The sequence below is a fragment of the Zingiber officinale genome, chromosome 2B (assembly GCF_018446385.1).
Source record: "Zingiber officinale cultivar Zhangliang chromosome 2B, Zo_v1.1, whole genome shotgun sequence".
Lineage (NCBI taxonomy): Eukaryota > Viridiplantae > Streptophyta > Magnoliopsida > Zingiberales > Zingiberaceae > Zingiber > Zingiber officinale.
This window is the reverse complement of record NC_055989.1, coordinates 108,716,839-108,727,235: the sequence shown is the minus strand read 5'-3', so window position 1 is coordinate 108,727,235 and position 10,397 is coordinate 108,716,839. Positions and strand designations below refer to the sequence as shown.

Here is a 10,397-nt window from a genome sequence, read left to right as displayed (position 1 = left end):
TCACAATATAGCCCAAGAAACGCCCGCATTTTGCTCCGAACAAGCACTTCTGGGGGTTCAGCTTGACCCCGTATCTCCTCAGTGTCTGGAAAGTTTCTTCCAAATCCGTATAATGGTCCGCCGCTCGGATGGATTTGATAAGTATATCATCTATGTATACTTCCAAGTTGCGCCCGATTTACTCCCGGAATACCTTGTCCATCAACCGCTGATAGGTAGCTCCTGCGTTCTTCAGCCCGAACGACATTACGTTGTAACAGTAAGTGTCGTCTGCAGTGACGAAACTGACCTTTTCTTGGTTTCCTCGGGCGAGCGGCACTTGATGGTAGCCCTGATAAGCATCTAACATGCATATCAACTCGCACCCGATTGTGGAGTCTACTAGTTGATCGATCCGGGGTAGAGGGTAGAAATCCTTCAGGCAGGCCTTGTTCAGATCCCGGAAGTCAATGCAAACTCTCCATTTGTTGCCTGGTTTGGAGACCAGCACCACGTTTGCGAGCCAGCTCGGGAACTGTACCTCCCTTATGTGGCCGGCCTCCAAGAGCTTCTCAACCTCCGCTCGGATGATGATATTCTGTTCAGCACTGAAGTCCCTCTTCCTTTGCTTTACCGGCCGAGCATCCGGTCGGACGTGAAGCTCGTGCTGCGCTATGCTCGGCGAGACTCATGGCAACTCGTGGGTCGACCAAGCGAAAACGTCGCAATTTTTCTGGAGGCATCTGACCAGCTTCTCTTTTTGGCTTGCTTCCAGGTCAGATGCTATGAAAGTCGTGGCCTCCGGTCGGGCAGGGTGGATCTGTACCTCCTCATTTTCTTCATAAACTAGAGAATGTGGCTTTTCGGTTATAGCATTTACCTCGACTCGTGGCACTTTCCGAGCGGATTTAGTCTCGGTTCGGACCATCTCTACATAGCATCGCCGAGCGGCAAGCTAATCTCCTTGGACCTCCCCAACTTGGTCTTCCACCGAGAATTTGATCTTCTGGCAGAAGGTGGAGACGACCGCTCGGAACTCGTTGAGAGCCGGTCGCCCCAAGATAACATTGTACGCGGAGGGAGCGTCGACCACGATAAAGTTGGCATTCCGCGTTCTTCTGAGTGGCTCCTCCCCCAGCGAGATAGCCAGCCGGACCTGTCTGACTGGCAAAACTTCGTTACCGGTGAACCCGTAGAGGGGGGTTGTCATCGGCAGCAACTCGGCTCGGTCGATTTGTAATTGGTCGAAGGGCTTCCGGAAGATTATGTTGACCGAGCTGCCTGTATCAATAAAGATGTGGTGAATAGTATAGTTAGCTATTACCGCTTGGATGATGAGGAAGTCATCATGCGGGACTTCGACTCCCTCGAGGTCTCTAGGCCCAAAGCTGATCTCGGGCCCATTCGCCCGCTCCTGACTACAACCAACTGCATGGATCATGAGTTGTCTTGCATGCGCCTTTCGTGCCCTGTTGGAGTCGCCTCCGGTCAGCCCTCCAGCGATGATGTTGATTTCACCCCTCGACTCATTGCCTCTATTCTCCTCCTCCCGAGCGAATTGTCGGGGTCTTTCATGCGATGCCCGAGGAATGACCCTGTGCTGCTGGTCGTGTTGCCGCTCGAGAGATCTTCTTTCTGTAAGTCGGGCGGGACCTTGGTGTTGATGTTGTCGGTTCGACGAAGGTGATCAACGATGATAACTCCTCGACGTAGGATGAGCGATTGGGGGGAGGCTCCGACAGTCGCGGGTGTTGTGAGTTACTGACTGATGGAGCGAGCAAAACATGGGAGTCCATACCTTCCCCTTGAGCTTAGGCCGATCGGCTGCCACCTGTTGAATGGCGTGAGGCCTTGTGTGCTGATGAGGACGAGCTGCTTCTGCCCGTGGTCCTCTCGATAGTTGGTGAGTAGTGGGTGGCTTCCGCTCGGCTGGGGATGGTGGCTCGGAGGGTACTTCTTTTTTCCTTGCTATCTGAGCTTCCTCCACATTGATGTACTCGTTGGCTTTGTTCAGCATGTAGTCGTAGCTGCGAGGCGGCTTTCAGATAAGCGATCGGAAGAACTCACCGTCCACAAGCCCCTGTGTGAACGCGTTCATCATAGTTTCCGAGGTGACCGTCGGGATGTCCATGGCCACCTGATTGAAGCGTTGGATGTAAGCTCGGAGCGACTCCCTCAATCCTTGCTTGTTGGCGAATAGACTGACGCTAGTTTTCTGATAGCGTCTGCTGCTTGCGAAGTGGTGGAGAAAGGCCGTGCGGAATTCTTTGAAGCTTGTTATTGATCCGTCTGGCAGCCTCCGGAACCACCGTTGCGCTGACCCAGAAAGGGTGGTGAGGAATACTCGGCACTTTACCCCATCTGTATATTGATGTAAAGTGGCGTTGTTGTCGAACTTACCCCAGATGGTCGTCCGGGTCAGTGGTCCCATTGTATTCCCCGATCGCCGGGGGCGCATAATGCCTTGGTAGTGGGTCGCGTAGGATGGCTTCGGAGAACTGCCGATTGATCCGCTCGGGGGACGAATCTGTCCGAGACGCCTTACCCTTCCTTGCGTCACGGATGGGCGCCTCGTCAAACGAAGAGCCCCGGTCGAGGTTGGCTTGCGCGATTTCTGACAGAGTTTGGAATAAAGCTCGATGGAACGGTATCGGGGCGGGCGGAGCTTCCACCTGAGTGCTGGTCAGACCTTTGTTCTGCCCCCATATTGAGAGCTGCTCCGGCCGGTCGTCTAGTGCCGCCCGACCGCCTGATGCCGACGTTGCCTGTTGCGCTATCCAATCGGCTTGAGCCTTTTGCTGTTGCTCGACTATCTTGGTCGCCCGCGCTTGGATGAGCGCGTCTAGTTCTTCGAGAGAGAGTGTCACCGTGAGTTGGCGTTCAACTTCTTCCATCGTCTTTGCTCGGATTCAGGTGTGTTCCAACAGACGGCGCCAATTTGATCCTGTCCGAGCGCTGAGTCGATGGACGCTGGGGACGTGGTGCTCTCCGGTGTCTTCGACTGGTGATGTGGACCTCCGGCGGACCTACAAAGAAGCCGAGCCGGGAGGGGTTTCCCGGCAACGACCCTCCGACGCTCAAGTCAGGCAGCGAAGAAGAAGAACAAGGCAACATTACTATGGCTATAGTGATCAGAATTGCATACCTCCGTCGAAGTCTGGGGGTCCTTATATAGGACCCCGGGAAGGCGTGGACATGCTTCTTGATGCGTGCACTCTTCCCCAAACATACCTCAGTAAGTTGTGTCAGAAAAGCATGTCTGACGTCATTCCGCAATTGTCCGAGCATATCCCGGATGTGACGGTGGAAGCTTCCACCGTACGATACTCTGTCCGCTCCGGCCGCCGACCATGCTGTTTGTCGGCGGTAGGTGTCTCGAGGATAAAGTTACCGGTTGTCCTTTTTGTCTCCTAGCGCTATTACCTGTTCCCGGGCCGAGCGAACCAACCGCTCGGCGCTCATGGCCTCCGGGAAGCCCTGCTCATGTGCTCGGATGGAATTGCAGCTTATTATCATGCGGCTCGGCCGAACGGCCTATCCGCCCGGCCCATAGACCCTTTTACCTTGAGCATCGGAAACCCGACCCCTGGTCGGGCTATCTTTCGTCCGGTGCGGGAGACCCTTGGCTAGATGTTCGGTCGACCGGATGCTCGGTCGGCCCGCCACTCCGCTCGTCCTGACCTTGGGATTGACCCTCTTGACCATTGACCTCCACGTGTCGTTGACCTCCCGCCAACGAGTGATCCCTCTTCCTTACCACCGGATCACGAATTGAAATCTTTCTCTTAAATTCAGTATTTCTACAATTTGATTACTATATATATATATATATATACACTACCCAATAAATCTGTATATAGGTTTAATTCAGCATTAATAATTGATTTATAAATATGTATAAATATCTCAGATTTAATTACACTTTTGACAATAACACTTATTTATAATATTGTATTCTATCTCATGCAATTCCTTTTTTTTTCTCTTCCATCACCCTTCTAATCGTCCTCAACATCTTCTCCAGTCTCATTGCGACTATCGTGAGCAAAGTCGCAGAGGTCGGGAGCGACCGCAGGGTGTGATTTAGTAATTAATTGTTTTTTTATATAATTTAGGTATTCAGTTATTATAGTTATTCCGATCCGATTAATTTGGAAAGTGATTCCTACCAAAATGTTCTACTTGATAGGAAGCACATATATAATCCAGCTAATTTGAAGGGGACCAATCCGGCTCAACTAAAATTTCTCACTAACTAAATCAAGAAATACAGATGAGTCTTAATAGACGACCCAACATCATAAGTAATTCAAACTCCTCAAATGTAATGTACTCCAAATGAGATTCAAACTCGCGTTGCCTAGGAAGTTCATCCCATCCGTACCATTTTTTATATCAAGTATCCAAGTCTTACATCCCGTCTAATTTTGAGATAAACAATCTGACCTCATATTCCGCATATCAAGTAAATTTAAAAGTTCTTATGATTGTCCATCTAAAATGATCAGCATCCTTAAGTTTGTCATCCTATTGGATGAAAAATATTCTATAATATGCCGTAGTTAAGATTCGAATATTAGATTACTGATTAATTACCAGAATATCTATGTTAAAATCCTAGAGTAAAATATAACCGTTTGTCCCACCGCGTATGAACGCACCAAAGACTTTGGGCTTGTGATTTAGTAAATAAAGGAAGAAGGTTAAATTAGATAACACCAAATCTAGGACAATCAATCTGATTCCATAGAAATTTTTCATCAGATGAAAGTATTCGTGGCGAACAGCCTAGAAGTTCAGTATCATATGATTGTGCACTCCATTTGAAATTTTTTTTTTTAAATACACAATAACTTAGGATCCTCGTTTGTAACCCGATTTAGTAATTAAGAAAAGTAGGAAAAGTGATTTAATTTAATTTTTCATATTTATTTGAAAGAAAGATAATGTCCGATCTTGATTCCGCTTGGCTGCGCTCGTTGTCAGCACAGCCACCACCAAATCCACAGACCGCAAGTAACCATCCATTCATCAGCTCCTCCTCCTCCTCCCCCTTCCCCTCCCGAACGCAGACCAAAAGCCGAGGGCAAGGCTGCGATTTGCAGTCCTCCTTCTGCCCTTCCAATGGCGAGCGTCCAAGTCGCGCATCTCCACCAATTCCTCCTCCCCCACTCCTCCACCTCTTCCTCCTCCGCCGCCGCCGCCTGTATAGGGAGGCCCATGCACCGCCGCTGCCGCCGTCTGTGCCGCCCCGTGGCCTCTCTACCTGCCGGCCCCGGCTCCAAGACCCGCCGGGAATTCATCGCCGAGACCGCAATCGCGCCCCTCGCGCTCGCCGCCCTTGCCGCGCCCTCCGCCCCCGCAAGGTCCGAAGAGCCCGCCCTCGCCGAGTGGGAGCGCGTCTACCTCCCAATCGACCCTGGCGTCGTCCTCCTCGACATTGCGTTCGTCCCCGACGACATGAACCACGGTAAAACCTTATGTTTACCTTAGAAACTTGATTCCTTTCCTTTATGCTTAAACCTCATTTCCATTTGTTCTCGCGCAATTCGCAGGGAATTAGAACAGAGGAATTGGTTGAAATTGAATTCCTTCCAACTATCTACTTGTAATCAAGATAATTTTTTTTTTCACTATTTCTTCCAGCCTAATAAACAAATTAGTGATCATATCGATAAAATTAAACACTAATCTAGTTAGTATGAAACTCATGTATCACTACATTTTTATTTGCTCTATTATGCTTACCACCTAGCCGTGAGATAGAGCTAATTATGTACATGAATTGACTTACAAATACCAACTACAAAAGACACATGTGGCCTAGTAATATGAACTTCGGGACAAATCTTTGATAACAATATATTATGACAACAAATTATGTTTTATGTAAACCAGCTTTTTCCAATTTTTTTTTTTTTTTTTTTTTTTTTGAGTAGGAGATATTTTTTCAGGCTACTAAAGGATTTCTGTGCTAGGAAAATAAAAAATGCCTTTTCCAAATCTTTATAAACAATTTGGTTTCCGCAGACAACTTCTACCTTGTACATAATTGTCTATTAAAAGAATGTCATCAGCATAGATTGCCACATAAGTATGATCTTATTAGCATATGTTGGACAAAACTGAACTATGCTTTGTTGAACTTGAGACCAAGCTGAGTGATTGCTAGATTAAACTCTTCAAACCACAACCGTTGACTTTGTTTGGGACCATATATTGCTTTCTGAGTTTGCATGTTCTAGTCTCTCTTGAGCAACCTAACCTGGCTTTATATAAACTTATTCATAAAGATCTTCAAACATGAATGCATTTTCGACATAGATATTATCATATGAAACATCAGTCAACTCGAACTACCACCTAAAGAAAGCACAAATAAGATTGAGACAAGCAACAAGAGAATGTGTTGAAGTTACTTACACCAAGGGGGGTTTAGGTGTATCATTTGGTAACAAATAATTGAGACTTGTTCTGATGCTATTCTATGACATTCCATTATTTATTTCATGTTCAGCGTAAACTTTTCATAGTATATGAAAACTCTCTTGAGTGTGCTTTTAAAAACTTGATACTGGTGTCATTTGTATTCAGGTTTTTTACTGGGGACAAGGCAGACAATAATGGAGACAAAAGATGGGGGAAACACCTGGTTCCCACGGTCTATACCTTCTGCTGAAGATGAAGATTTCAATTACAGATTTAACTCCATTAGCTTCCAAGGGAAGGAAGGGTGGATTGTTGGAAAACCTGCTATTCTATTGTACACTTCAGATGCTGGTGAAAGCTGGGACAGAATACCTCTAAGTGCTCAGCTTCCAGGGGATATGGTAAAGGAATTTATTCCCATCATTAAACACAACTTAAATATCCATACATTATCCTATCTATTTTATGCTCATTGCTAATGCATATGCAAGAACTCATGACACATTTCTTATTTCTTCATTTATAATACATTTTGTTTAGGTCATTTTGCATCTCAACTCTCAAGATTTCAGCATCAGTGAAACTCTTTACTATGTGATTGATATTGCATGGAACCTAAGAAGATAATTGATATTGGAACTGGTTTGATAGAAAAGATGATGCTCTTGCACATCATTTATATTGCCTGGACCCTTCTTTTTAAACTTCTCATGGGCTAATTTTTAAGAAGGTGCTAGAATAATAATTTCAGATTTTTCCATATGTGCATCATCACTTTTTTTTTTACTTTACTACCACTGCAGGTTTATATCAAAGCAACAGGGGAAAAGAGTGCAGAAATGGTCACTGATGAAGGAGCAATCTATGTCACCTCAAATCGAGGATACAACTGGAAGGCTGCTGTTCAAGAGACTGTTTCAGCTACTCTTAACAGGTATAGTTCTTTTGATGTTTAAAATAATCAACACCAGTGTCAACTATGCTAGAATTATCAAAGCATTTGACTTTTATTTTATGGTTTTAGATAGAAGATAAATAGATTCTTCAGTGCACCTATCTTTATACTTCTCTGAAGATCATTATTTACACCATTTATATGACTTTTAAATTTGATAGATTACTCATTTCTAATGAAAACTATTGAGAACTATGGTAATCTTTGAGAAGCTAGTGCATGAATGTTTAGTTGTATATGCTAGTAATGACTTCCCCTACGGCTAGTAAAACTTTTGCTTGCAGCCAATAGTAAAGTTATTTGCTACCTAGGCAACAAATATTTAGGATATGGAATTGGCCTCATACATGGATTGCACATTCTAAATTGACCCTTATTAGATATGCATTGGATGGTTCCTTATGTGATGGATTGCTCTCATATCAAAGTAATTTATGCTCCAACTAAAATCACAAATCAATGATCTTAAGTGACACAATGTTGTGGAGTTCAGAACATGAATGCTTTGGTTGCTATCCTTTCTTCTGCCTCATGATTCATGAGCAAATTACTATACTTCTGGCCTGTGATGACTAAAATCTTTGTTTTTTTTTACTTGTGACTATACATTGTGCAGAACAGTCTCTAGTGGCATAAGTGGTGCTAGCTACTATACAGGAACCTTTAACACAGTAAATCGCTCTCCAGATGGTAAATATGTTGCTGTCTCAAGTCGTGGGAACTTCTACTTGACCTGGGAACCTGGACAGGTTTTCCTTTGATCTTCTATTCTTCCATCTGCCTTTTGACAAAATCAAAAGGAGTAGTGTATCCTTCTAAGTGTTTTGTGATTCTTAGACATTTTAATTGACAGTAAGTTTATTTCAGTCAGCTAACCATGTTAGTATTTGGGACTTGGTACATGTTTTCAAAAGAATAATAACCTTAGTCCTCCAACAAAGGAAAACCCTAGAGGTAAGGAGACAGTGTCTATACTCTTATTGGAAGAGAATAAAATGAACTATTTTTTCTTCTACATTATTTCTTATCATGTGAAGAAAGGGATCTTTGGTAATGCATTTTGTCTGTGATTGAGCATAGTGAGCTTGCATACCAGTCTCAAACAAAATAATTCAGTTTCTGTTCCAATACCATTGTAAATTGCAAAAGAAATGGTCCGATTAGGTTAGTTTACTCAATGCAACATTGACACGTCTGTAGATAAAGCTAAAATGTATATAATGTGTTGCCCTATACTGTCATTGATCTACATTTCACTTTGCATTTTCCTATCTGTTATTGTCACTCTCTTGCTGGACATTTTGCTCTCTATATTACAGTCTCTCAAAGTTGTTATCAGGTAAAGCCTTTGTTGTCAGGAACTCAATACATTAATGGAGATAATACTCACTTAGTGGATAATACATGGGTGATATAACTTTTCTGCATTCTATCAGCTAACAATGGCACTCAAACCATTCATGTGGATAGTTTTCTATTGGGATAAAGTATACCAACTACAAACATAAAATTAGCTCTGTTTATTGTCATACATTCACGTAAGATGATGTTTTTGTCTAGCTTAAAGCTCAAAATTTTCCCTTTTCTTTAGGCGTTCTGGCAACCCCATAACAGAGCAGTTGCTCGCCGTATTCAAAATATGGGATGGAGAGCTGATGGTGGTCTTTGGCTTCTTGTGCGTGGTGGTGGTCTTTTTCTCAGTAAAGGCACAGGGGTAATGCCAATTATTTGTAAGCCATTTGTTTTCATCATTTGACGCCTTGAATGTGGAAAGAGTTTAATTTCAACACTGATATCATTTGAGTTGTAAACCATAATATTAGAAGTCATATGACCTTGCATAGGTATCAACAGTGACATGAGATCTATATAGATGTAGAAAGTAGCTGAGACATGGCTTGTCGTTACCTAATTAAAATTCATTGAAAATGTTACTCATCGTAACCAAATACTTCCACAAACTCATATTAATAAGAAAACAATGCCAAGGCCCCTTTTGTTCCTAAATTAGTTTAGGAACAAGTTTTTTCATCCTTTTCCTTGAGCTCTTTAGTATTTTCAAACTGAATACTTCTTCTGGTTGACAAATGCTACACTAGTCCTTTGATCAGCTTATTCAAAGTTAATGAATAACTTCTCCCTCACAAGTGTTGGAGAACTAATTGGTCGACTGATGGAATCCAATATTCTTGACTCTATTTGGATGTACTTTTTATTTTAATGATTCCTGATTCTGATTGATGAAATTCTGATAAAAGAGTATGCTGAACTCTCCTTGTTAGGAATTTTCTTGCAAGAGATTTCAGAAATGAGTTGGTAATGGTCAGTGATATATTTTTCAGATAACGGAGGATTTCGAGGAAGTTCCTGTCCAGAGTAGAGGATTTGGAATCCTTGATGTTGGCTTTCGCTCGAAGGTATGTATCTTGAGACAGAAATAAGTTCATGAATTACCGAACATCTTAATAATAGTTTGTTCTAGAGACTATTCTTATGCGGATAAAACAGCAAGTTTCACGAAATTTCAATGCCAGGAAGAAGCTTGGGCTGCTGGGGGGAGCGGCATTCTTCTGCGAACCACAAATGGAGGAAAGACATGGACTCGTGATAAAGCTGCAGATAATATTGCAGCAAATTTGTACTCAGTGAAGTAATTTTCTGCTCGAGCTCCTCCTTGTATCAGTCATTTTTGCCTTCCTGTTAGTAGCCAAATAACATTCCAATACTAGCGTGATGATCAAACTATGACAAGCCCTTTTTGCGCAGATTTATCGATGACAACAAAGGATTTGTACTGGGAAATGACGGAGTCTTGCTTCGGTATCTCGGTTAAGAGCAATCTTTAGCTTTTGTAAAGATGAGTATTAATTATGTTCATATTGTCAATGTGAGATCTGTTAAGATTTCTACAATCTGTTCTAGATTCTGTTATTCGAATCAAGAAACTGACTTTGCAATTGTAAAGTGAGGTTTGCACAATTGCACATGAATTTTGAGGAGAACGGCTTATTTTAACAAGTCAGATCTTCCATGA

The 10,397-nt window shown here is 43.3% G+C and overlaps 1 protein-coding gene across 1 annotated transcript; it reads left to right on the top strand.

Annotated features, from left to right (window-relative positions):
- The first annotated feature begins 4,954 nt into the window (after positions 1-4,954).
- On the top strand, positions 4,955-10,327 carry LOC122046741 (photosystem II stability/assembly factor HCF136, chloroplastic-like). The gene is made up of 8 exons (XM_042607584.1): positions 4,955-5,449; positions 6,574-6,809; positions 7,212-7,342; positions 7,980-8,112; positions 8,955-9,077; positions 9,706-9,780; positions 9,898-10,013; positions 10,130-10,327. The coding sequence occupies exons 1-8, from the start codon at positions 5,104-5,106 to the stop codon at positions 10,194-10,196; spliced, it is 1,227 nt and encodes a 408-aa protein (XP_042463518.1). The 5' UTR covers positions 4,955-5,103; the 3' UTR covers positions 10,197-10,327.
- Positions 10,328-10,397: the final 70 nt, after the last annotated feature.

What these genes read in the sequence shown, in the direction of transcription:
- LOC122046741 (XM_042607584.1), top strand. Translation starts at nt 5,104, where the DNA reads ATGGCGAGCGTCCAAGTCGCGCATCTCCACCAATTCCTCCTCCCCCAC. An exon ending in TTCTCAGTAAAGGCACAGGG is followed by an intron (nt 9,078 to 9,705) that starts GTAATGCCAATT and finishes TATATTTTTCAG; the next exon opens with ATAACGGAGGATTTCGAGGA. An exon ending in GCAAATTTGTACTCAGTGAA is followed by an intron (nt 10,014 to 10,129) that starts GTAATTTTCTGC and finishes CTTTTTGCGCAG; the next exon opens with ATTTATCGATGACAACAAAG.